The sequence below is a fragment of the Styela clava genome, chromosome 3 (assembly GCF_964204865.1).
Source record: "Styela clava chromosome 3, kaStyClav1.hap1.2, whole genome shotgun sequence".
In the NCBI taxonomy this organism is placed as follows: Eukaryota; Metazoa; Chordata; class Ascidiacea; order Stolidobranchia; family Styelidae; genus Styela; species Styela clava.
Window position 1 is genome coordinate 24182751 of NC_135252.1, and position 27423 is coordinate 24210173.

Here is a 27423-nt window from a genome sequence, read left to right on the forward strand (position 1 = left end):
CAAATAAATTAATAATCTAAATTTTAATTAAAAATGCTTCTATCCACAAAGCTAAATCTTGTTTCATACGCCATAACAAAAAAGAAGAAGATAATATTAGGTTTCATTATAACGTCATTTTTCATTGTGACGTATAAAACAACTAAAGGGAATCAAGATCATATTTATTCGCTCATAAACAGTTTCAAATCAAAAGAAGATTTTATTTTTGATTTCTTCAATCGAACTGAAAACGCGGACACAAAGGTTTTCTCACTGGACAATTTTACTTCATACTTCGATGATATATCCAACGAATTGGAAGAGTATAACTTGCCGCTTTGTCCAGAAAAACCTCCCGGACTGAAAGGCGATCTTAAAAGGCCGTTTTACTTGGATTTTGTACCACCGACCTTAGAAAAAATTTCTATAGATAATCCAAGGTTGTCAATCGGTGGAAGATACGCTCCAAAGCACTGTCGTCCACGATACAAACTCGCTATTATCATTCCTTTACGCGGACGCATACGCCAGCTTCAAGTACTCTTAGCGCATATGCACCCAATATGGCAGGGACAGCAATTAGATTATACTGTATACGTTATGTGGCAGAGCGGGGAACATCTGTTCAACAAGGCTAAACTAATGAATGCTGGATTTCTGGAGGCGAGTAAAGGTAAACTGACATTTTTGCGCCAAACATTTCAACGAGGCGGTAAAAATGTAGAAAATGTGATGTCATAATACAAAAACTGACTTCATAATTATTTTTATAATTTTGACAGCCATAAGTGCATTCGGGTTTGAATATTAGGGAGCAATAACTTTTCAACGAATAGAACAAAATCTATACATACAAAATCTAAACATCATATATATTCGATAGCCTTTGTTTCCTTTGAGGTCTTTGGCCTAGCCTTAACACATAAATTCTAGTTATTTTAAATAACAATGGCCGAAGGCAATAACGCCATTACACGAAACTGGTGAATAGAATAGATGCCATGCGAATCTATGGTCACATTTGTGTAGGTTAAATCCCCTCTCTTCCTCGTGGAACTCTTAGTCAATTTATTGGACACGTCAGTGTACATAACGATCGTTTCAATCGTATGTTGTTGTTCTTGTTATTCTTCTTCTCTATCGTCATGATGAAATCGCTTTTCTCTTCGAATACTGGACCAATTGCTTTGAAATTTTCAGTGGTTAAAGATTACTTTTTTTGCCAGAAGGCTATTACTTTTACATATTTCAAAAATTTTTGTGGACTTCAAGAGATTCGTTTTTGATGTGTCAGAATAAAAAATAGCGAAACCTTGTGACGTGTCCATACATTTGAGCACAGCTCTCTTGTATTCGAACGGGAATAAATTGAAAACAGACCTGATTTCAAACTTTCTATTTTATGATTGGCTGAAATGTTAAAACCACGTTTCTGATTGGTTTATACATTTTTAATGATCAAATACGATTACAAAGATTGGTCAGTTTGTTGAATCCGTGCTTTTAATTGGTCCATGTTTCACAGATCGAAAATACAATTGCTATGTTTTTCATGATGTCGATATGCTTCTGGAGAATGATGAATGTCTGTACTGGTGCCCAAGTGAAGACAATCCTCGCAGTTTGTCGGTTTACGTTGACAAATTCTACCATCGTTATAAATCCTACAATATGAAATGTAAACCAAGTACTTGTGAGTACAAAATCTGACTTTCTCAAACAATTTGCAAATACTTTTTGGTTGCTTTTAATAAGGGATGTAAAATAGGTGGTTTAGACTTTTTGAACAACCAAAATGTACGAGTAATTAAATATATGTTCTCAGTAATATACGTGCCTGGAGAACCCATCACAATAAAAAGTCAATCCAAGTATTCGAGATTCGATTCGAGAAAAATATTCGATTCTGAAATCAACAGGTGTCACTTTGAGAAACCCAGTACAATCCCAACGTTGCATGGTCACATTTTTCACATATTTGCTCTAATTAATTTCAATATCTGTTTCAGTTCCGCGGAATCAAAAGGTTCAATTGTTCGGAGGAGTAGTCATGGTTACAAAATCACAATTCATGTCCGCTAACGGTTTTTCGAACATTTACTGGGGTTGGGGCGGCGAAGATGACGACTTGTACTTTCGCTTATGGAATCAGGGTGGGTTTGCTTTATGTGGAAATAGTTTACATCTCGTGGGAGAAGAAAGTTGATAAGACAGCATAATCATATGATGAACTTTTCTTCTGGTTGCATAGAATATAACAACCTACTACCTCCAGTTTCTTTGAATAAAGGTCTTTCTCCAATTGATGCTGTCTTGAAAACTCGTTTCGCGAGCCGCACACCATTCAAAATCGACACTTCTCTGCGGACTGCAGGTTGCACACCTCTATTTAGTGGATAATTTCTAAAATTTTATTCTTTTTATGTCCATTTTGATAAGTTTCCAATTTTCCATTACTAGGTAGTTCGTAACCCCTTCTATTCTGATACCAGCTTTGTTGAAATATTTGATACTTCTTTGTTTTTGTCTTCGTGTCCATATATTTGATCAATGCTTTCTGTTTATATAGCAATTACTATTCAGAATATCACCTTCCTAATCCTTATGGGGAAAGTTGTTCATATCATATGCTTCAACACCGAACAGAAAAATCAAATGCAGAAAATAAAGGGCATTTTGCATTGTTGACTCACGCCATCTCGCGGATGAAATACGAGGGATTAAACACCTTGAGGTGAGACTAATACTCAAACTAACCGAAAGACGTTGTCTCTAAGTAAATTGTGCAAAGCTTATTTCAAACCTCTGCTGTGAAGCAAGTTTACTGTGCACATTCCCAGGGGTGTAAAGTGCAACCCCGTTGACAAATATTGCAACTTTAATTTAAAATCCGAACTCCGACTGCGAGACTTATTGTGTTATGAGTTATTTTGGCACTTTCACTACAAACAATTAAGGCTCCAGATGTTACCTATAGTGGGATCGGGGGTGTGACGCATCGTGCTAAGCGTTCGGAGCGCGGGTTTGCAGATTTGATTCAGTGGGGAATAATTATGTGTTTATATCGGAAACCTATAACTGGATAACTAATCCCATACCCGACAAGTACTGGTAACCAGACTAGGGGCCGCAGTTCGCCATATGATAAAGCCGTCTTATCGGCTTTACACTCCCCCGGGATGAATATGTAAATCCCATCCTACTCTAAAACTCAGTTACTGATGGTTCGGCAATATAGCATCCAAAAATTAGTATCAGCAAGTATTTGCGTTATTCACAAGCCAGCATTCTCATTATATATGCCGCAACTCTATTTATAACAAGGCTCTGACAAACATCTCCATGAATTACTCGGGAAAGTTGTACTGATAATATACCGATCCATTATGCCGACATAATGCATTTGTGTCGGATCTCTGCTCAAGGAGTCCATTATTCTAAGTTGTTCTGTCTGTCTGTTTAGCTGTAGCGTCTGAACTACTGAGCCGATCTGGTTGACATTTCTCAAGTGGGTTATCCTGTCACCCTAGTAATGTGTGTTTCAAAATAAATCCTAGTGTTATTTTTTGAATGAAAATTGAAATAAGACACTGTCTTCTTTCCGGGGAAACACGGTATGAGTAAACAATTACACGCAGAACAGTTAAATGCTTCCGAAGCTACGTCAATTAAAGGATTACTTTTATTAAAATACCTTAATATTATTAATATTACTTCAAATTTCAAATAAAAAAAACCTGTTCCAAAATCAGATTATTATTTGTACCTTTTTTTGATTAAACTTTTTAAAATATCAACCTTCGACGTTTTAACCCTACTTTACAGATACAAACGCGTGTCAACCAAACGGGAACCGCTTTTTACGAATATAACCATAGACGTCGGACAACCAATGAAACAATACGTTGACTTCATGATGTACAACGCTACTGACGACGAACTATGTCATCGCTGGATGCCGTGGTACTCCAAGCACTACAACTGACAAAGTAGTATGCCCTATTATACGATATAAAGGTCTTCATGCAGTACTGTATAAGGTCCAGCTCTATCTCTAAGCCAGAGGACAATGAGAAAGCGTTTTTAAATACACGGACACAAAAGTCAAATGGCATTTTAAAATGTCCCAACGAATTAAACGAGAATATCGGTCGGGGACCGAAGACTTATCGATCGAAACTGCTGTTTCGATTCATGACTCTATAGTGACACCGCGTGTCTCATCACTAATTAATCAATAACTCGCTTATTATACGACATAATTCATCCAAAATCAATAGGCTTCTGGTCCGAGATATGATGAATGCACATGCAAAATTATGAGCACGTGAGATATCGCGTGCATCTAACAGACAGACAGACAAATACCTATCAACATACTTACCGATCTAAAGATCGATAAGTAATAAAAACGTTAGGATGCATTGTCCCCCATTTTATTTTTCCCTATTGAAAACAAACCCAACAATTGCTATTCATTATTTATGTGCATCGCCTTTCTTATTGAAAAATGCTTGTCTGAAAAAGTCTGACCCCGATCAGAAGTAAGGTTACAGAAATACATCTGTGTTAGTGCGCAGCAAGACTCTTGAATCAAATAGTATAGTCATCTTTGTTCCACTTCCACAAAAGCATAGAGCAAGGAAAGGTAGTTATTTTTACGTAACCGCAACTGATAACCAGATGGATGGACTGGCATTCTGTAGCATCGCATACAAAATGGAAGTTTTCCACCCATATATGTATTTCTGATATAATTTGCAGTAACATTTTTTATTCGCGCATTTCGACTGTATTTATGTTACATCATATTAATTGTAAAAGGAATTATTCATTTTATGACGACATATATATAAGTTATATTACACCATAATGTTTGTTTGTAACGTTTTTTTATGTCATAAAAACAGCAATTTTTAACGTATCTTATACTAGCTTTGAAATTACTGTGCAATATTTAAAAATGAATATATTTTAAATACATGCAACAATTAGAACATTTATGTATTCAATCAGATAAAAAAATTGAGGGAAACACGGGGTGTCATGCTTACGAGGCTTCGTAACAAAAAATATAGCAACATTTTATGAAATATCAAATCTCTTAGCCTTCTAGCAAAAAATCTTTAACAACCGAAAATTTCAAAGCAATTGGTCCATTAGTCAACGAGAAAGGCCATTTTTTTTATAACAACAAGAATCGCAGCTAAGCAACAAATTTTAACCCACGCAAAAGCATAACCACCACAAGGAGCGCAATTTTTAATTTAAAGACGTCATCGCACACAAAACAAAACGAATCCCATAAAGGTCCCAGAAAATTTCGAAACAAATAAAAAGTAATGGCCTAATATCGAAAAATACAATGATGTAGTAAATTAGAAAAGCGATATTTTCACAACAAGGAGAATGGAAATGCTAACGTAATGACCAACAACAATAAACGATTCATAGGCCCATACTTCGTGTCAAATAATAATAAATTTTGAACTCTGGTACTCTGGTTTTGAACTGGTACTCCCGAAGTATATGTGAACCAAGATGGTGGACACCAGAACGTAGTATGTGTACCAGGTTTAGGCAATGATTATATTCCAATTTTCCTTATTTTAGTTCTTATTACGAGTTCGGGGATTAGCTAAGTGACCACCGTGGTATTTGTGCCTAAAATTATGACCTAACCCTAACCTGGCACACATACTTCGGGAGTACCCAAAACATTACAACACGAAAGACAAACACACAGGACAGAAAAATCACTCTAATAAATTCTCGAAAAAAGTCCGGCGCGCAATTAATTTTACATGCACGTACAAGGGCATGATCAGGCCAACACGCTTGTCGTCAAACCATCACACTCGAGCAGTGTGTTTCGTCATCTTCCGAAATATCTTGTCAAATTTTTTCAGTGTAGGGTTCGATCCCCAAACAAATTGATTAAAAGAGATTAATCTGACGGATTCAACCACGGGCGTAGCCATAAATTTTTCAAACGGGGGGGAGATTCTGAAATTTTTATTTTCCAAGTTAGATCGAAACAGCTAGCGGGCCCGATCGAACGCTGGAATGCGCGTCTTTTTATTAGTCTTGAAGGTCCAAAAAGCATTTAAGCTGCGTAAAATTGATATTTATGATACAGAAAAATGATTTTATTTTTTTACATTTCAAAAAGGAGGGGGGTAGACCCGCAAAACCACCTCCCTGGCTACGCCACTGAATCTAACCCAGACCAAAGTACAAGTGCTCGCAGATCACAAGATAAGACTTTATTTCCTCGATCAATCAAAAACACGCAGGGACGTGTTACAGCGCACAGGATGAACAGACACTACATTCAGATCCTTACAAAACAGGATCTGTTGTTTCAGACGGCTAGACTTTGTAATTTTGTTTATCTGAGGTAGATTATATCGTTGTTTTGTAGAATTGTATGTAAATTCACAAAATTAACTCTCTACAGCTACGGAAGCTACAGTTAAATGCAATTAAAAACAGCTTTTTAATAAACAATAATTTAATTATTAAGTGATATCTCCATTACAGTGCGTTTTAGACTGAGTACTGATTTTTATGGTACGCATTCACAGATTCGCCCTGAACAATGAACTAAACGAGAATATCGGTCAGAGACAGAAGACTTATCGATCGAAAGTTAGGGGATCCCAAAACAGCGCTCTTACTCCATAGTGACACCTTGTGTCCCATCACTAATTAATTAATAACTCGCTAATTATACGACATAATTCGCCCAAAATCTGGCTTCTGGTACGACATATGATGAATGCACATGCAAAATCTGGAGCAGATTCAATCTCGCTTTCGTGAGATATCGTGTGCATCTAACAGACATACAGACAAATACCTATCAACATACTTACCGATTAAAATCGATAAGTAACCAGCAGTCTATATGTAAAAAGCTATTTTCTTTCGTTTGGCATTGCCTAACCTTTTTTAGTAATTGATACACTCCGATAAGGCTTATTAATAACTTATAACGATAATAACTTATTACGATAAAATATTCGTTTTCTATACAGGCAGAACGCTTTTATATTTTTCTTTATTCTCACATATAAATAAGAGTTTTTGATGACGCACATCATGTTGTTTACTGGAGTATGTTGCAATTGACACATCGTTACAAACCAGCAAACAGCGTCATTAGTCTAATTTCAGACTTGTTTTCGAAAAAGCTCGTGCCAACAATTTTTTACTCCAGGCCATCTAATTCTTGGAAAAAACTTGGTTGTGTGAACCACAGGTGTTGTAGCACAACAATTAAACGGAGTGAGAGAATAGGAAAATTATATTACTTTGGGATAACCGAAAAGGTCGCAAACAATCATTGAGAAACCTGTTATAAAAGTCAGGTTTGCCATCTAATTCGAAGAAAATTTAATTAAACATTGTTTTATATCCCTGAGCGTTTGATATCGAACATTATCCAGTGATACCACATGAATAATGCCTTAGTAATATCATGCTACTGCCCCGCTACCTAAAGTTAGGTGGATATAAGCCAGGTAATTGTCTCGTGTTTTCTGTTTAACTCTGTCTGGGCTAGTGAAATTAGCGTAGGGACATGTGCGGCATTGCAATAACCTAACCCAAAGTTTTCCAAACTTTTTGGGCCGCGGAACCCTATTTGAGAATTTTAGTTTTGACGGACCCCCATCCAATGCCGTATCAATTTTTGTGCCCAACCAACGAGAAAGGATAATGTTTCTTATACAACACAAACGATATTAATGGGTGGATGAGGGTGCTTTTCACTGCACAATTTCTCTATTCTCCGAGCAATTTATGACAAGCATAATCGTATATCCGACTCTACAGCAAGTCGCAACCTGTATTTTGTCATTGGCCTACCTCACACATGAAATGAGTATTATTCCTTCAATACACTCAACCAAGATGATGCAGCGGTTTTTTGATTGAAATAAACCATTAAAGATCGATCAGACTATTTTCATATCGTTGCAGACCCCCTGTACAGTCATCACGGACCTCCAGGAGTCCGCAGACCCCACTTTGGGAAACCCTGACCTAACCTATGTTATCCCAACCTAAATAAAATGAAAGAAACCCGACTGGTGGGGTAATAGCAGAATTGAATAGATGTGTTTTTTTATCAATTTTTTCTCAAATGTAGGTCTAGAACAATGGTTCCCAAACTAGGAGTATTTGCTCTCAAAAGGGTAATTTAATTTGTAGGGGGTATTCCATACGTTAACTGTCTTAAAAGTGTCATATGTAATTCCATTTTTTATTGCTGGTCTGCGGAAAGGCTGGGTGTGAAGTGTTTGCATTCTGTAAAAGAGCTTTGTTACGTCCAAATGTAGTCGGTCACGTGGTTAGCAGAGGCATAATACCAAAGATTCATTTTTGATTCAGAATCATTCAACTTATTACCGTGATTATAATTTTATTTTTAAGAAAGGGGTAATTGAACTTTTGCTACTTCGATTTAGGGGTAACGATATTAAAAAGTTTGTCTTTTCTTTAAAAGAGTATTCATAGAAAACCACATACAAGCTGTATATAACTCCATCACGGCGATATTGGTGTATTCTGCTGTAGATGCTCCCGAAAACCATTAATATTGTGGCGATGGCGAGGAATGATTTGCAGAGTTTTCGCATCCACACGTTTATTTATATTAATTATTTTTGGATATTTATTTTTGATTAATTTACTATTTGTGAGCGCACATTCATTGTTGTAAAATGAACTAGGACATTTAGAATCGTTAGGAAACGGACCATATTGAGTCATCCAAACATTCGCAAGTCGTAGAATTCCATTTTCGTTTACACTAGCGTCAAACGGGGCTCGTCCAGGCGCGGGGCGTAGAAAAAACGATTTCAGCTTCATAAGCTTCTTAAAGCCATTCGGACTAGCTCGACAACACAGAATTTTGCCTTTGGGCATCCATACAGACTTTGTTTAAATTAGAACGAACGATTAGAATGAGTCTTCTAAACAGAAAAATGTTGGTATTTCTGCGGTTAGCGTTAGATTAAGAAGTTTAGTTGCGTAGGCTGTGGCTAAGTCAGCAATTTCCAACTACAGAGGAATTTAGTTGTTTTCGGAAACGATATACAAAAATATTACCTATAGTTTTACTAATATTGTCCAATTATTTTGGACTATTGCTACATACAGGTGTACATAGAGTCGCTTTTACAATTTCTCAATATATCTTAACCAGGTTTGTTGTTTTTAATCAGCCATTGTTTAAGTATTTTTACTTCATTTAATACACCTGTGAGGGCCAAAACAATATGTGGCATCGATAAACTCCTTTTGCATATTTAAAAAAAATCTTAAGACTTTATGGACGCCCTATATATCGTATTAATATAACGATGTATAAGGACACAGGAAAGAAATATTGAATAAATAAAGGAAACGCGTTTTTACGAATAGTAATGAAGGAATAAATAATTCCAAAATAGACGAAGGATGGAATTTATAGGAAAAGGTTTTCAACCGCTGGGTAAAATGAATAGAAAGAAACGTCATCTGCTTAGTAATTTTACTCCGAAGACGACTGATTTGTCAGACTAATTACTTAGACAATTACGAAGGCACAGCAATTTTAAGATACCGGCGCGTGATTGCTTGCTATTTCTAACCCCAATTGGATAATTAATGATTTTCCTATTTTTAGCGTTGGAGGGGGTGTTTTTTTGGTGAGGGCTTTGTCACAAAATCCCCGAAAGTAGTTTTTTGTGTAGATTTTATGCAGAGATAAATAACATTTATGTTAAGTTTTAAAATTATTCATACATCTGGTTTTGTTCAACACATTGTGGCTTGAATGGCGGAGAAAGCCGTAACCGGTTAACTAGCGGTGTGGATAAATTAAGTTTTCAAAACACAACACAAGGGGCTAAACTTTAGGCAAAAAACTAACAATTAACCGTAAACTATTCAGCTAATGTGGGTGGTAAATCGAGGTCAATGGAGAGCAATTAGTATGGCCGTTGAGTGCTTGTTGTATTTATTACTGCCAACACAACTAAACAAAAATAGTTACCTCCATATTGGAACACATACTTCTGGAGCGCCGTAAATTGTACATAGCTATGGGCCGAAAAACTCAGCGAAGATATCAAATGAAATTTTGACAGGATATTAAAACGATGAGATTGGTGGTCGCTAGCAAAGCCGCAATGAAAGATATTGAAAATAGTGTTTCCCAAATATTTTAAGTTCGCGACCCACTTTCAATGCCATTTTCTTGAGATGGGAAACCATGTATTTACACGCAATTTACTATTGTTGCGAAACATGAGCTTGCGTATTGGATATTATCAGATCAAATGGAGGCGACAAGCTCACGCGCATACAGACTTGATCGACAGTTGAACGACCTTCCTTTGAGTTTAAAAAGATATTAGGTGACACAGAGGCCTATCAGCAACGTTCATGTCGCATCTATTTCGGGGCATATATACTCACATACCGTATATATGAGGAAAAAAGCGTGAATAATCGTTGCATAAAAAAAGCACGCGCACCGATTCATATACCGTCTATAACTGATTTGGTCAAACTGCGGTCTAACTAAAATCAAATTTTGCGGTTTTAAATAAAATAGCTCAAGCCACTTGTTGAGTTAAAATCTTCGCTATATTATTTTAATCCACGGGAACCCTTTAATATGACATACGGGAACACTTTTCTATGATCTTCGTGTCGAAATTTAGGTCAGCTAGTGCTATATCATACCTATGCTATGACACACTATAACGTTTTTTATAATATTTTAATACATTTAAGAAGCAGTAGCCGATGTTATATAATGCTGATCGGTAGTATAGGCTTAAATAAGAAAGTTAAATTATGTATGACGGCGTTCGTGGCGGCGTCTTTATTTGTGTATATTATTCTGGCTCTCAGTGCTGGCCAGGTATCACTTGAAAGCTTGAAAACGAAAAAAACAGGTTGGGTGAGTCCGTGGAAACTACATTATGGCATATACAAACCAAAGCCCGGACAAAAAATAGCCAGAGTAGCGGATAGAAAACGGATTATAACTAGATTTGGCTTGGTGGATATAATGTCGTTAAACGACAACACTCGTCTTAGTCACGACGACCTATTAAGGGCTTCAGCATTTTTCGTGTATGACGAGTTTGAAAAGAACTCGCAGAAACAATTTTTAACTTTCAAAAACCAGAAGGAAAAATACCCGAATTGGACGGATAATGATCCACTCCAACCAATTGGCAAACCTTTATGTCCCATTATTCCTCCAGAGTTGAAAGGAAAGTTTAAAGATAAACCTGACGACTCCAACCAGCCTTCGTTGCAAAATATATCAATAGCAAACCCTGATTTGACTTTAGGGGGTAAATATACCCCACCTTGTCACCCAAGAAGCAAAATAGCGATTATTATACCATTACGAGGCCGAGAGACCCAATTACGAACTTTGCTGGCGCATATGCACCCGATTTGGCAACGACAGCAGATTGACTACACTGTTTATGTGGTTTCTCAAGAAGCGAACAACCGAACGTTCAATAAAGCAAAGCTGATGAACGCAGGGTTCCTCGAAGCAAGTAAATGTAAGTCACAGTTTCATTTTTTTTTAATTTGCGCACGACGACCCAGTGGATATGCGGTCCAATTCCTAGATCCAATTCCGGTTAAAAACTACATTGAACATATCATGACGTTTTCACGCGAATTCCATCTCGAAATGGCTCTGCAAAAGGGTCACTGCAAGAAATGAAAAAAACTCCCTTTATGTTCGGTAACTATTGAAACTGAGGATGTAAACAATTACTTACGACACAATTTGCTTTTAGACTTTTTGCCGAGGCCGCACAAACTATCTCGACTAAATTAAAATATACGATAATATTTGTAAAATATTTTCATCAAAAACATCTTCGACATGTTATTATAAGCACTTCAAGTCAGCGCTAATTGAAATCCTTTCATCCCGGATGTAATTTATTGTCGTGTCGCACACGGCTGTCTTGCGATAAAAATGAAACAATTGTAAAATGTTTTAAATCAAAACGTGGACAGCGGCGCTAGAATATGTGCGCTATAATCGGTATTCTTATAAATTTGGAAAACGATATTCGAATATTAAATTAGAATTGGACATCCCTGCTTCAAGCACATCATTTATTTAACCTAAAATAAACAGATATCAATACACGCGTTTTTGGTTTTCGGCCTTACGTATGTAGAAAACCTTACGTTAGTCGAAGCAATATTCTTACGAAAATAATTTTCGGAAGTTGGGTTTTCGTTTTCAAAGCCTTTCACAGGTAGGGTTTCTACTGTAATTTGCAGAAAATAAATCTTTTTCAGCATACAATATATTTAATTGTTAATATTCTTTTACATTCCAATCCAAGTTAAATTTGTAAAATTGAAACTTCATTTTAAAAATATTCAAGGTAAAAAAATTGGTATTCCCGTAGTATGTGTAGTAGGCTTGCACGTAATTGACAAAAATCAATTCCGTAATTACGGCCAAATCGATTACGTAATGACCCCGTAATTTCGATATTTTTTTCACACATTTAAACCTATCATAACAACCAATTTAATCCATTTCTATTCCGAATGGGACATCGAAGTTCGGTTTCCATATTCCCGGCAGTACTACACGCCGACGACAGATGTTAAAGACAAATATCAAGGAGTGAATTCAAAATAATTTTATTCTGATTTTTATCTTTTGTGTTAGCTTTGATTTTCTTTTATCAACTTTATCACCAAATTTTATGCGATCAATTTTATCATTACCAACACTGGTAATATATTTACACTGTAACAAAAAAATTGTAAAATCACTGGGATTTGAGCAGTGATTGATATACAGTAAAAAGTTTTACTGGTTTTTGCACAGTAATTTTTTTCAGTGGTGCTCCGCGTGCGTAAATAGGGTCGCCGCGCATGCGCATTCGCTTCTTACGTGTCGCGCGGGCAATTTCCGCCTCGTGTTTTCCTTCGAACTGGTTTTTGCAAGTGGAAGTTGTCGCAGTGTCTTTTGCGCCGCTTTGGAGCTGAATATGCAAAGCGCGTAATAAGATGTTTATGTACAGTAAACCACGCCAAAAGATGAGATAGGAGGTAACTATGGTACCGGTACTGTTATTGTCAGTGTTTGTCGCCGTGAGTGTGTTGTACGTCGTGGTACTTTATACAGTAATATACCGGTACAGATATATGGCTGGAGATTTGATATACCGTAATTCCGCATTATTTGTGTTTGGTATGGTACGGTACCGGTACGGTGGTCTACGCACTGAGTAAAATTTAACCTAATTTAACCCTGGTCAATACAGCTAAGCATTTTTTTGGCTGGTGATCATTAACTACCGTATATCAGCAGGGTCAAATTCGCAGTTGAATGTAATTGCAGGGCTTGAGTTTCGGAGACTGGGTTAGGTTGATTGGGAGACTGATGTGCCTTTATTTAAAACCTCACAATTCCACTAAATTGGTACGGTACCGTATCTAAAATTCTAAATACACAGTTATAAAGTTGGTGAAAATATGGAACGTGATTCCTGGATTCTGTGAATGGTTGGACTTGTGGACCGGTACGGTACCGAATACCGTAGTTAGAACTTAGATACCAGTACCGGTAAATACCGATAGTTACGGTACCGTACTGGTATATTACGGTAGCGGTACCATATGGATTTCAACCAAACATATTTTCATGGTCTCTAATTACTAAAAAGGGAAAGTCTTATTCATGTTTTCACTCAAGCCATTCTCTTCAATTTTTCAATTACACTACTTTTTATTCTCTGATGATTTAATACAGCAATAATAGGCTAAAAATATGGCAGATGTAGACCTGTGTTGCAATGTTTCAATATGTGGCTATGATGCTGAAGATTCCACATTAATAGTAAAACATTTGAAAAATCATATTCGAGCTGGTAAAGAAATTTCTTGTCCATACCTTGCTTGTTTCAGAAAGTTTAGAAATCTGAACACGTTTTCTTCCCATATTCGAAGAACCCATCGTTTATCTATCCAGCCACGTGAAGAAGTTATGCAAATTGACTGTCCCATTATTTTTGGATCCATACGGACACCCCAAGTATTCTCATCACCATCTCCATTGATTCAAATGGATCCAAGTGTTGATTCTTTGGAGACTCTCAGAAGAAATTGCACAGTGTTCTGTGCAATGCTGCAGTATAAACTACTCATTCCTGGTATCACTATCAGCAAAATTCTTGAGGCACAGCAGAAAATCAACAGCTGTACACATGCTTCCATTGAATTGGCTATCAAAAATGTATTGCAAGATGAGGGCATTGATCAATCTGTAATCAAAAAAGTGCTTGAATCCGTAATGCATGTAATGATGAATACTCCTGTTGGTGATGGAACTCTGCAATCAAGTTATCTCAGAGAACGCTTATACAAAAACTTACTATCCTTTGTTGAACCATTGTCTTACAATGTAGCTAGAACTTTATCTCAGCCTGAACCGAATAAGGAGAGCTATCAGTATATACCTATTGTTGATTCAATCAAAGCCCTTTTCAAATATGAAAGCATTCGCTATCAATATCTTAACCCAATTGATCCAGGAAACTACCTTTTGGACATAAAAGATGGAGGCGCTTTCAAAAAAAATTCTTTCTTCAATCAAGAAGCTGTTCTAAGGCCTCTACAAATTATTCTCTATCAAGACGCGTTCGAAATAGTTAATCCTTTAGGATCCGCGAAGAAAAAACATAAGATTCTCGCAACATACTTCACCTTGGGTAATATTCACCCCTATTGTCGGTCAAAAGTTTCTCCTATCCAGCTTGTGATGCTTGTAAAAGAACATTATGTCAGCAATGAATGTATTAAAGACATTTTCAGTCCTCTATTGGCAGATTTGAAAATTATTGAACATGAAGGAATTGACTTGGGGTTTTCTGAAAAAGTTCGAGGGAGTATTTCTTGCATATTAGGTGATAATCTCGGTAGTCATTGGATAGGAGGATTTGTTACAAATTTTGGCACTTCAGAATATTTTTGTAGATATTGCTCCGTTAAAAGAAGTGATTTTTCAGAAAACTCAATTGTCATCGAGACATTACGTACAAAGGAATCGTATGACCAGAGCGTTAATCAAATGCTGCTACAAGTATCTGGGAATATCACTGGAATAAAATATGATTGCATATTTAATCAATTGAATTATTTTCATGTTTGTCAGCCATCCTTACCACCCTGCTTAGCCCATGATATATTTGAAGGGGTCGCTCAATTTGACATGGCAATATTCATACAGTGTCTTATTTCCAAAGGCTGGTTTACTTTGGACTACTTGAATATGCGCATTTCGACATTTCATTATAACAAGTCAGACAGTACCTCCAAGCCACAAATATTGAAACCAAATATTGAACCAAATACATGGTTGTGAAAACATTTAACGGCACATATAATCCTCAAATTGGAATATATCTACTTGGGGATGATTTGAATCCATACAAAATATTGAAATTTGACCAAATTTTGGACTATGATCCCATATGTGTGTACAGGTTAGGGAAAGATTCATGGTTCGCACTCAAACATCATGTAAGTTGATGGCATTTGTGATAAAAGTCTTATAACCTGTGACACTGACACCTATAATATTTTTTTTTAAGTTCGCCTTTTTGTACTGTTCATATTTTTCATTAACAGTATGCAGGTAGAAATTGAGAACGATATTTTAAAGGTACTTAATGTACCAAGAGAATTAGCAAATCAAGTTGCTTATATTATTGTTAATGATCTGGGAGTTGAGGAAGCCAAAGATTTAAGTTTAATTAATGAAGAAGACCTCACTAAAGGAAGCATTTTGAAAACAATCCAAGCCCGGAAACTTATAATGACCTGGAAAGCAGACAAAAGTATGTACAGTATGGCTTAAATATTTGGAATTGTTAATCGTATTTTATATCAATCCTACACACATGATAAGTTTATTTTAACATATGGTGAATTTGTTTATGCTTTCGGGCCCATGGCCATAGTTTACTGAAAAATTTTTTTTGTATATTTCAATGAAAAGAAATTGGAAAAAAATTATGGAAAACTATTGACTGATAAAAATTCTTCGAATTTCATTGATTTTTTTTTTTCAAGTTTTATACATATTACATTTTTTTTTTACAGTTGAGGAGCAATATAATTCGACGTCAAGTGTTGAAACTGACAGCAGCCATTCTTTACAACCTTCACCAATGCAAAACTGGGCCATGAATTTTGAAATCCCGTGGCACAAGTTTCCTGCAGACTTAATAACAAGCTGCAATAACAATGAAGTACCAACTCCTTTTAACAGAAGAGAAATGGTGAAAATTCTCATTGAGTAAATCACAAAGACTTATCCAAAACCAGGAAAGAGAAACTTGCACACAATTGCATGTAAAGTCTCATCAAAATATCCCAATTCCTTCAGCGATACTTTCCTGCACAGTGACAAAATAAATTTTGGCATCCAGTCACTAGCAGATCAGTTATTGTACAGATATGAGTATGTCAGACGACAAACTAAAAGAGCGATTGTATCAACGCCAACTTCGGCACGTAAAAAGCTTGTGGAATCTTCATTGCAGCACCTAAATGAAGCAAAGCTGTGGCTCATTGATCACTATAAACTTCAAGCGCATGATTCATCTTTGGTTCAATACCGAATGGGAGAAACTTATGAGCTCCAAAGAGAAATGATAAACAACAAAACCACGATTGAACAGATAAAAAGTGAATTTCCATTCCTTCTAATTAAAGAGCATCTTTATGATCATTAAGTCATTGACTCAACTTGAGTCACCTTTTTCAGAGACTCATTGTTATACAAAGTTATTTTCGTTTTGCCTTACATTTTCGTTTTTGTTTCTACATTACATTCCTTTAATATTTTTGTTGAAAACATATTTGTGTGTTTTATCCACATGGGAAAACAAATAGCAAGTTACAGGGGAATCAGTGAGTTGATGTATTTGAAAAAAATATTTACTGGTATTTGAGCTGGCACCAAAAAAACCGTTAAAAAAACAGTACGAAAACTGGTAAAACACCAGTGATTTAACTGTGAATAGGTAGTAAAATTACAGGTAATAGGCAGTAAAATTACAGGTAAACGGCAAGCGAATTTACTGCTTAAAGCTGGGGAATTTACTAGTAAATGGACAGTAAAATTGCCTGTAAATTAGCAGTATATTTACCGTTGTATATTAGGAAAATAGCAAATAAAAAACGTAAAATTACATGCTAAGCAGTAATTTTACAGGTATTTCTTTTGTAATTTTACTGGTATTTTGCCAGCTTTTTTACCGGTATTCTGACCGTTTTTTTGGTGCCAGGTAAAATACCAGTAAATATTTTTTACAGTGTATGAAACGATAGTTGACTTTTTTAAAATCGTATAAACGTATTAATACGACTTTCGTATTAAATAAAAATTCCGGGTTGCTAATTTATTAATCAACTACAAGCGTATTTTCTCGTTTGATTATACTTTCGCTTGCCTCGCGACGAAGACTTGTTATTTCACCGTTTTTACAATATCCGACTTTACTACGTAGTTAGCATTTTATAATAATTATTGATGCCGACTTATTGACGATATTCCGATTTCCATGCTTCATTTTGCAATAAATCATTTCGCGGCCTAAATGTTATAACATTATTTGCGATAAATTTAGATCAAATATTAACTATTTGCGCATTATTTAAAATACCGTACTTATATGACATGCCTTCTCCGAAAATACAAAGTTATATCGCAAAACAATGCATTTTGTGACATTTATTTTGCACTCATGAAAATATTAATTTATTTTTCTAACTCAAGTCGACAATCCTATTTGCCAAGATTGACACAAGTTTGGTCGAGTGCCGGTGGTATTCGAGTCGACGATAAATCAAAATAAGTTGCCGCATTTGGTAAAGATAGGTAATCATATTTGGCCGACATATTGCGAGGCATTGTGAAAAACATATTGAGCAATGCCAAGTCCGGACAGATATATAACGATAAAATCGGTAACAGAACATCAAGATTTTGTAATAGAAAATGGATCTCGCGCAGAATAAACACGGGAAATCGCGTCGTATTGTTGTTTCTCTGCCGTCTCAATCGCTTTACCGATGCCGAAGAGACTAAGTTGCGTTGGATCATTACGCAATTTCTCTTCCGTCTTTACATTGCTGTTTGATAAGCGCGACATTAATTATCACGGCATTTACAAATAGACCATGTTTTATAAGTTGATCTCATACATTCTTTAGTCATTTCACCCGAAGAAGTTGAAACCAGGTGTGTTGGCGTCCATCGGTCTCAACACAATTCTATCCCCTATCTACGTTTAATATGTACATTGGCCATGCTAGATAAGTTGATAATAGGTTAGTAAATGACGCGTTATGCCTTCCCAATCTGCCTAACAAGAGAGAGAAAAACGGCTGCGAATACCGGAACTCTAACTTCTTCTACTTTAATTTAATTAAGAAGACATTTAGAATCGTTAGGAAACGGACCATATTGAGTCATCCAAACATTCGTAGGTCGTAGAATTCCATTTTCGTTTACACTAGCGTCAAACGGGGCTCGTCCAGGCACGGGGCGTAGAAAAAACGATTTCAGCTTCATAAGCTTCTTAAAGCCATTCGGACTAGCTCGACAACACAGAATTTTGCCTTTGGGCATTCATACAGACTTTGTTTAAATTAGAACGAACTATTAGAATGAGTCTTCTAAACAGAAATATGTTGGTATTTCTGCGGTTAGCGTTAGATTAACTTTAATAAGAAGTTTAGTTGTGTAGGCTGTGGCTAAGTCAGCGATTTCCAACTAGAGAGGAATTTAGTTGTTTTCGGAAAGGATATACAAAAATATGACCTATAGTTTTACTAATATTGTCCAATTATTTTGGACTATTGCTACATACAGGTGTACATAGAGTCGCTTTTACAATTTCTCAATATATCTTAACCAGGTTTATTGTTTTTAATCAGCCATTGTTCAAGTATTTTTACTTCATTCAATACACCTGTGAGGGCCAAAACAATATGTGGCATCGATAAACTCCTTTTGCATATTTAAAAAATTTTAAGACTTTATGGACGCCAGATATATCGTATTAATATAACGATGTATAAGGACACAGGAAAGAAATATTGAATAAATAAAGGAAACGCGTTTTTACGAATGGTAATGAAGGAATAAATAATTCCAAAATAGACGAAGGGAGGAATTTATAGGAAGATGTTCGCAACCGATGGGTAAAATGAACAGAAAGAAACGTCATCTGCTTAGTAAATTTACTCCGAAGACGTCTAATTAGTCAGTCTAATTACTTAGACAATTACGAAGGCACAGCAATTTTAAGATACCGGCGCGTGATTGCTTGCTATTTCTAACCCCAATTGGATAATTAATGATTTTCCTATTTTTAGCGTTGGAGGGGGTGTTTTTTTGGTGAGGGCTTTGTCACAAAATCCCCGAAAGTAGTTTTTTGTGTAGATTTTACAATTTTATGCAGAGATAATTAACATTTATGTTAAGTTTTAAAATTATTCATACATCTGGTTTTGTTCAACATGGCGGGAAAAGTCATAAGCGCTTAATTAGCGGTGTGAATAAATTAAGTTTTCAAAGCACAACACAGCGAGCTAAACTTTGGGCAAAAAACTAACAATTTACCGTAAACTATTTTAGGTAATGTGATTAGTTGCCCGCAGAAGGTAAATGGAGATGAGATGGAGAGCATAACCGCTGTGTGAGTACTTGTCTGTATTTATTACTGCCAAAACAATTAAATTGTACAAAGCCATAAACCGAAAAACTCGGCGGAGTAATGGAATTTTAAGCGTTGGCGTTTTTTTTTAGCGGAGGCTTTGTCAAAAAAAGCTTCGAAATTAGTCTTTTGTGTAGAATTTGCAATTTTTTGCAGAGATAATTAACATTTATGTTGGTTTTTAAAATTGTTCATGCATCTGGTTTTTTTCAACACATTGTGGCTTTAATGGCGGAGAAAGCCGTAACCGGTTAACTAGCGGTGTGGATAAATTAAGTTTTCAAAACACAACACAGCGAGCTTATATTTAGACAAAAAACTAACAATTAACCGTAAACTATTCAGCTAATGTTGGGGGTAAATTGAGGTCAGATGGAGAGCAATTAGTATGGCCGTTGAGTGCTTGTTGTATTTATTACTGCCAACACAACTAAATTGGATACTCCCTTAGAATGTGTTTCAGTTTAGGGTTTAGCCATAATTTTATTCCGATTTTCCTTATTTTATTTCTATTACGATTTAGGGGACTGTCTGTTTTAGCCAAGTTAACCCCATGTCCATAGGTTTCAGTACACAACTTGATGTAAAGTAGGCGAACAAAAATAGTTACCTCCATATTGGAACACATAATTCTGGAGCGCCGTAAATTGTACATAGCTATGGGCCGAAAAACTCAGCGAAGAAATCAAATGAAATTTTGACAGGATATTAAAACCATAATTATGAGATTGGTGGTCGCTAGCAAAGCCGCAATGAAGGATATTGACATTAGTGTTTCCCAAACTTTTTCAGTTCGCGACCCTATTTCAATGCCATTTTCTTGAGATGGGAAACCATGTATTTACACGCAATTTACTATTGTTGCGAAACATGAGCTTGCGTATTGGATATTATCAGATCAAATCGAGGCGACAAGCTCACGCGCATACAGACTTGATCGCCAGTTGAACGACCTTCCTTTGAGTTTAAAAAGATATTAGGTGACACAGAGGCCTATCAGCAACGTTCATGTCGCATCTATTTCGGGGCATATATACTCACATACCGTATATATGAGGAAAAAAGCGTGAATAATCGTTGCATAAAAAAAGCACGCGCACCGATTCATATACCGTCTATAACTGACATGGTCAAACTGCGGTCACAACCGAACTAAAATCAAATTTTGCGGTTTTGAATAAAATAGCTCAAGCCACTTGTTGAGATTGCAATTAAATTTTGTTTTGGTACGAGACTTATTGTTTTCCGCTTTTTCTTTTGTAACACTGTAAATATTGTTCATAAAATGTTTTTACGTTACACTTACATTGCCCGCCAGTCCAGGTGGGAAAATTTCTGGCCACTGGTCTAAAAACCTTGCACTCCTGGTCTATATAGTCTCTTGAGGATGACTCAACTATCAGTAAATGGGGTGCAATGGCTTATATGCATAATTGTCATTATTTTCAAGTCATTATCGTTTTGCCCAATTGCTGTTGCTGGATGTGGTGAAACAACTTGTTTTTGTCCTATCGGATCTAATGTTGCAACTAAAATCTTCGCTATATTATTTTAATCCACAGGAACCCTTTAATATGACATACGGGAACACTTTTCTATGACCTTCGTGTCGAAATTTAGGTCAGCTAGTGCTATACCATACCTATGCTATGACACACTATAACGTTTTTTATAATATTTTAATACATTTAAGAAGCAGTAGCCGATGTTATATAATGCTGATCGGTAGTATAGGCTTAAATAAGAAAGTTAAATTATGTATGACGGCGTTCGTGGCGGCGTCTTTATTTGTGTATATAATCCTGGCTCTCAGTGCTGGTCAGGTATCACTTGAAAGCTTTAAAACGAAAAAAACGGGTTGGGTGAGTCCGTGGAAACTACATTATGGCATATACAAACCAAAGCCCGGACAAAAAATAGCCAGAGTAGCTGATAGAAAACGGATTATAACTAGATTTGGCTTGGTGGATATAATGTCGTTAAACGACAACACTCGTCTTAGTCACGACGACCTATTAAGAGCTTCAGCATTTTTCGTGTATGACGAGTTTGAAAAGAACTCGCAGAATAAATTTTTAACTTTCAAAAACCAGAAGGAAAAATACCCGAATTGGACGGAAAATGATCCACTCCAACCAATTGGCAAACCATTATGTCCCATTATTCCTCCAGAGTTGAAAGGAAAGTTTAAAGATAAACCTGACGACTCCAACCAGCCTTCGTTGCAAAATATATCAATAGCAAACCCTGATTTGACTTTAGGGGGTAAATATACCCCACCTTGTCACCCAAGAAGCAAAATAGCGATTATTATACCATTACGAGGCCGAGAGACCCAATTACGAACTTTGCTGGCGCATATGCACCCGATTTGGCAACGACAGCAGATTGACTACACTGTTTATGTGGTTTCTCAAGAAGCGAACAACCGAACGTTTAATAAAGCAAAGCTGATGAACGCAGGGTTCCTCGAAGCAAGTAAATGTAAGTCACAGTTTCATTTTTTTTTAATTTGCGCGACCCAGTGGATATGCGTCCAATTCCGAGATCCAATTCCGCTTAAAAACAACATTGAACATATCAAGACGTTTTTACGCGAATTCCATCTCGAAATGTCTCTGCAAAAAGGTCACTGCAAGAAATGAAAATAATTCCCTCTATGTTCGGTCACCATGGAAACTGAGGATAAAAACAATTAATTACAGGCTACAGCACAATTTGCTTTTAGAATTTTTGCCGAGGCGGCACAAACTATCTCGACTAAATTAAAATATACGATAATATTTGTAAAATATTTTCAACCAAAAACATCTTCGACATGTTATTATAAGCACTTCAAGTCAGCGCTAATTGAAATCCTTTCATCCCGGATGTAATTTATTGTCGTGTCGCACACGGCTGTCTTGCGATAAAAATGAAATAATTGTAAAATGTTTTAAATCAAAACGTGGACAGCGGCGCTAGAATATGTGCGCCATAATCGGTATTCTTATAAATTTGGAAAACGATATTCGAATATTAAATTAGAATTGGACATCCCTGCTTCAAGCACATCATTTATTTAACCTAAAATAAACAGATATCACTACACGTGTTTTTGGTTTTCGGCCTCACGTATGTAGAAAACCTTACGTTAGTCGAAGCAATATTTTTACGAAAATAATTTTCGGAAGTTGGGTTTTCGTTTCCAAAGCCTTTCGCAGGTAGAGTTTCTACTGTACTTTGCAGAAAATAAATCTTTTTCAGTTTACAGTATATATATTTTTTAATATTTAATTGTTAGTATTCTTTTACATTCCAATCCAAGTTAAATTTGTAAAATTGAAACTTCAATTCTAAAATATTCAAGGTAAAAAAATTGGTACTCCCGTAGTATGTATACCAGGTTAGGGTTAGGCCATAATGTTCTTCCGATTTTTCCTTTTTCAAGTTTTATTTCTAGTTCGAGAATTGTCTGTGTTAACCAAATAAACAGCCCCCTTGCCTATAGGCTTCTGTCCCTTTACACAACTTGATGTAAAGTAGGCGAACAAAATTAGTTACCCTCATATACTTCTAAAGCGCCAAAAAATTAAGGACCGGTGCTGGAGTCACAATTAGAAAATACTGTAGGTCTGTGGCTGGAGTCGTAGACATTCTGACTTCAAACCAGCTCACCGACCATGTTTGCATCTGTCTCTGACTTTTTAGGGAAGAAAATATATATTGGCTTGTTGTCTGTATGGTGGACGACAGGTTATCGCCTGTCGTTATGCAGCGAATACAACGGTAGCGCCTGCACCAGTTCCCCACGTCTTTGTTAGACACTTTAGATAGGATTTACATTTTTATTCCGGGGAAAGGGCAGCCGACAAGACGGCTTAAACATATGGTGAACCACGGCCTCTTTTCCGGTTACCGGTATGAGATTAGTTAGCCAGTTATTTGTTTTTCGGAAGCATGTAATTGATGGTGGAGGAAGCCTAACCGACTAGCGGTTACGCGAACTCTTTCAATATCAGCTTCCAACTTACCAACACAGTACATTACGATCGCCGTACGATACGATAACGATATGACCCAATAGTATAATAATCAGTGAATATTGAGTAGCACATATACTGATTACCAATAGGTGAAAACATCATATTCAAGTGTGGAACTGAGATAAGTTATATTATATTGAAACTAATTATTCATTGAGAAATGGCTTGAGGCTATATTTAACTCAATTTACTCAAGTTACGACGGCTTATAATTTTAAGAACTCTGAATTAACTGCTTTTAATATTATTCGTTTGAAAAACACAAGTAAAATCTAACTAAAACAACAAGATTATCCCTAAAACTTTATATTTTGCTTGAAGACGATACCTATGATTGCTTCGTGTTCCACGACGTGGATTTACTGCTTGAAGACGATCGCTGTTTATACAGATGCGTGGATTCCGATAATGCAAGAATTTTAGCGGCACGAATGGATAAGTTCAATTACACAGAACAAGCATATATGATGCCTTGCAAGCCAAAGGAATGTGAGTATGCTTCAAGTTTTTCATGCCAAACATTAATGACAGTTGGGGTTACGTGAAACAAACTACTTTCCTTGCTCTATGTCTTAGCGCAGGTGGATCCGTATGCGTATAACGCAAGGATGCTAAAGCAAGATTGAAAATGACTATTCTATTTAATCCAAGAGTCTTGTTGCACACTAACGCAAATGTACTTCTGTAACGTTTCGTCTGACGTTACAGAGATACATATGTGTTAGTGTGTAGCAAGACTCTTGAATTAGAGTAGATAAACATCAATAACGCGCTTAACCAGTAGTTCTCAAACATTTTGTTTTCGAAGCGTTTGAAAAAAGGTTTGAAAACACTAATCAAAAAAAGAACGGGGCAACTTTTTTTACAAACTACACCAAAATCTTGTGGCCTTGGTTGTCATATGTGCAATATTTTCAATGGAGAAACATAATATTACACGAAAATTTGTTATATTTATATAGAGATAATTTAAGCATTACCAAAAACACAAATATTATTCTGGAGGGATTACAGACGTCCCGGAAACGCTCAATTAATGAAAATGGCTGCGAACCTTACCTTACAACGCAAACGTGTACATTCGGTATAAAATCTATATGCCGGATCATTTTACTGAGAAACACGTCACTTTCACAACCGAAGTTTATGATTTAATTATGATCAACCTCTGTTAGTTGTCGCCCAACACCAGTTGCTGCGGCGGATCGTGTTGTTTTTGTCTGAATTGGAACTTTGATATTGCATTTTTTTTATGCAATTCCTACCCACTATATACATACAGTATATTTTATTTCCAAATACCTAAAGTGCATAATATCCTTTCCCGATTTTTGCAGATCCTGACGAATCGCCAGCGATATATTTCGGAGGAGTTGCAATGATGACCTCGAGGCAGTTTTATAGAACCAACGGATACTCCAATCTTTTCTGGGGTTGGGGATCCGAGGACATGGACATGTATTTTAGATTGTGGCACCGAGGTTTGTAACCTTTGACACTGCCCGAAGGTGTGTTAAGGCAGGGCTCGGCAACCTAGGGCCCGCGATGCTTCACTGAAATTTAGTGACGAAACGGCGGCTGCGATTTTTGACCATAATTCAAATTTATAATTTATGCTTGAGGAGCAGATTATTGGACACGGAGTGGAAGTATGGCTTGTTTTGTTAATTCAACTTCCGATTTGTGTAAAAATGTGATCAGCCACCTGTTCGGTTTTCAACTTGTGCGGCACGCCAAGATTTTCAACCCGTAATTTTGGCCCGCGAGCGACAAAAGTTGCCGACCCCTGGTGGGTTTCCGAACTAGACGTAGACTAGTACATAGAATTTTCATATTTATTCCGAGGGGACAAAGTAGATAAGACTGCTTAATCTCGGCCAGTTATCAGTTCGCGTCGGGTTTGTTTCAGATGCACTGACTTTCAGCGGTTACGAAATCCACCACAAAGCGAGGAATATCCCCTCGCATTAAATATACGGCACGGAATTTCGACCTGCGGATACGCGAATTCAGAATCGAATCGAATTTTTTTTCTCGTATCGAATCTCGAATATTTGGGAAATATTCAAATGTATATGATTGATATTTCACCAATAGAGTCATATGTCAAAATTACACTGTAATAATATGGCTTCAATAAAAAAAACTGAGGAAATACCTACGACCTTAGTGCGGCCAAATAAAAAACAATAATGGCGAGGATTCGAAATTTTAGTCTGGAACGATTCGAATAATATACTTTTCGATTCGAAATGCCCAGCCATAGTAACCAGTGGTGTTATGACAAGCATGTTCCTAACGCTGAGCACAAGCAAACAACCGCAAAACCGATGGTGAAATACAAAAGTTCGCCTATTCAATTCTCTGTATTCGCACCAGCATGCAAGTGTTCGCGCCGAACTACGCATACCGATACCAGCCAATGCCTTTTGTTAATATATTAATAATATATTAAGTACTATTCTGTTTTTTTTTTCAGGACATGAGGTTGTACAACCTTATGGCGAAATGTGCTCGTATCATATGATAAAGCATGAGCACGAAAAGTTAAATAAAGAAAACGATGGCAGATTTGGATTGCTAAAAAATTCGATTGACAGAATGAAATATGATGGACTAACATCGATCAGGTACACATACTTCGAAGTACTATATATTCGACTCTAATATAGGTCGGGATTTACATATTTATCCCGGGAAAAGGAAAGTCGACTTAATCATATGGCGAACCACGGCCTCTCGCCCGGATATCAATCCAGGTCGTATATTAGATCAGTTATTTTGTTTTCAGTTGTATATACTTGATGGTGGAGGAAGACGTAACCGACCAGCGGTTACGTGAACCACCCTACGGCGTCGAGGAGTCCAGCAATTCTCTCGCACATAACTATCCCCGCATGGAATTCGAACCCACGCAGGCAATCAGAGGTGCTCTGGCAAGCGTATAACGTTATTTATCTATAACTTCCTTCGAGCCATCTTGTTAATTTTTAGGACCTCCAGAAGTATGCGCACCAAGATGGCGCACAACATGAACATAGTATGTGTGTACCAGTTAGAGTTCAGGTTGTGCGACATCTTAGTACGCATACGTCTGGAGCACCAATTTTCATCTCCCCGACGTGAATATAACAACCCTGCTAAAAACACGCACAAATACCCACAACTCAAATGAACACAGGAATATATAAAAATATAAACTTACTGTTACTGGACCAGATGAACATACCGGTACTTCGAATTCGTGAATCCTTTTACAGGTCCCATATTTAATCCAAGTAATTCGTTTTGCAGATACAAAATTCTTTCCGTGGAACGAAATCGCCTGTTTACAAACATCACTCTTAGTATTGGATACCCCAATAAACCGTTGCTCGAATTCATGAACCAAGAATATGATTCTTTCGAGGACAAATGCGAAGCAAAAGCTCCTTGGCAACTCACATGATCTTCCCCTATGACGTCATAGACACGGTAGCGTCAATAAGGGATATCGTTGCCACAAATAGTTCATCTTATACTGTAATTTGTTTAGTAATGCTGCGCTTCGCGATTAAAAAGGATAATTTAACGCCAAACACCGATACGCCGGAGCTGGTACGGATAGCGTCTTTTATCCATCCCTA

General features: G+C 36.6%; 3 protein-coding genes across 5 annotated transcripts; all 3 read left to right on the forward strand.

Moving 5' to 3' along the window:
• Nucleotides 1-4952, forward strand: LOC120331029 (beta-1,4-galactosyltransferase 4-like). 2 transcript variants are annotated; one of them, XM_078110822.1, is made up of 5 exons: nt 1-655; nt 1508-1675; nt 1992-2135; nt 2566-2716; nt 3808-4952. In XM_078110822.1, exons 1-5 carry the CDS (start codon nt 34-36, stop codon nt 3965-3967), a joined length of 1245 nt encoding a protein of 414 aa, XP_077966948.1. In that variant the 5' UTR covers nt 1-33; the 3' UTR covers nt 3968-4952. The 2 variants fall into 2 exon arrangements, with proteins under 2 accessions (XP_077966948.1, XP_077966949.1); XM_078110823.1 differs by having other exon boundaries at nt 2552-2716; nt 3808-3946.
• A 5807-nt stretch (nt 4953-10759) lies between these two features.
• Nucleotides 10760-27378, forward strand: LOC120342054 (beta-1,4-galactosyltransferase 2-like). 2 transcript variants are annotated; one of them, XM_078110507.1, is made up of 5 exons: nt 10760-11564; nt 24119-24286; nt 25135-25278; nt 26277-26427; nt 27092-27378. In XM_078110507.1, exons 1-5 carry the CDS (start codon nt 10796-10798, stop codon nt 27243-27245), a joined length of 1386 nt encoding a protein of 461 aa, XP_077966633.1. In that variant the 5' UTR covers nt 10760-10795; the 3' UTR covers nt 27246-27378. The 2 variants fall into 2 exon arrangements, with proteins under 2 accessions (XP_077966633.1, XP_039266655.2); XM_039410721.2 differs by lacking the exon at nt 10760-11564 and adding an exon at nt 21177-22256.
• LOC144421009 (uncharacterized) lies at nt 15409-16697 on the forward strand. Its single transcript, XM_078111048.1, has 2 exons — nt 15409-15881; nt 16147-16697. Exons 1-2 carry the CDS (start codon nt 15674-15676, stop codon nt 16344-16346), a joined length of 408 nt encoding a protein of 135 aa, XP_077967174.1. The 5' UTR covers nt 15409-15673; the 3' UTR covers nt 16347-16697.
• Nucleotides 27379-27423: the final 45 nt, after the last annotated feature.

Bases quoted from the DNA above. Each gene is read 5' to 3' on its own strand.
- LOC120331029 (XM_078110822.1), top strand. From the start codon at position 34: ATGCTTCTATCCACAAAGCTAAATCTTGTTTCATACGCCATAACAAAA. The intron at 656-1,507 runs GTAAACTGACAT...CATGTTTCACAG, and splicing joins ATTTCTGGAGGCGAGTAAAG to ATCGAAAATACAATTGCTAT. The intron at 2,136-2,565 runs GTGGGTTTGCTT...ATTACTATTCAG, and splicing joins CTTTCGCTTATGGAATCAGG to AATATCACCTTCCTAATCCT.
- LOC144421009 (XM_078111048.1), top strand. From the start codon at position 15,674: ATGCAGGTAGAAATTGAGAACGATATTTTAAAGGTACTTAATGTACCA. The intron at 15,882-16,146 runs GTATGTACAGTA...TTTTTTTTACAG, and splicing joins GACCTGGAAAGCAGACAAAA to TTGAGGAGCAATATAATTCG.
- LOC120342054 (XM_039410721.2), top strand. From the start codon at position 21,422: ATGACACACTATAACGTTTTTTATAATATTTTAATACATTTAAGAAGC. The intron at 24,287-25,134 runs GTGAGTATGCTT...CGATTTTTGCAG, and splicing joins GCCTTGCAAGCCAAAGGAAT to ATCCTGACGAATCGCCAGCG. The intron at 26,428-27,091 runs GTACACATACTT...TTCGTTTTGCAG, and splicing joins GATGGACTAACATCGATCAG to ATACAAAATTCTTTCCGTGG.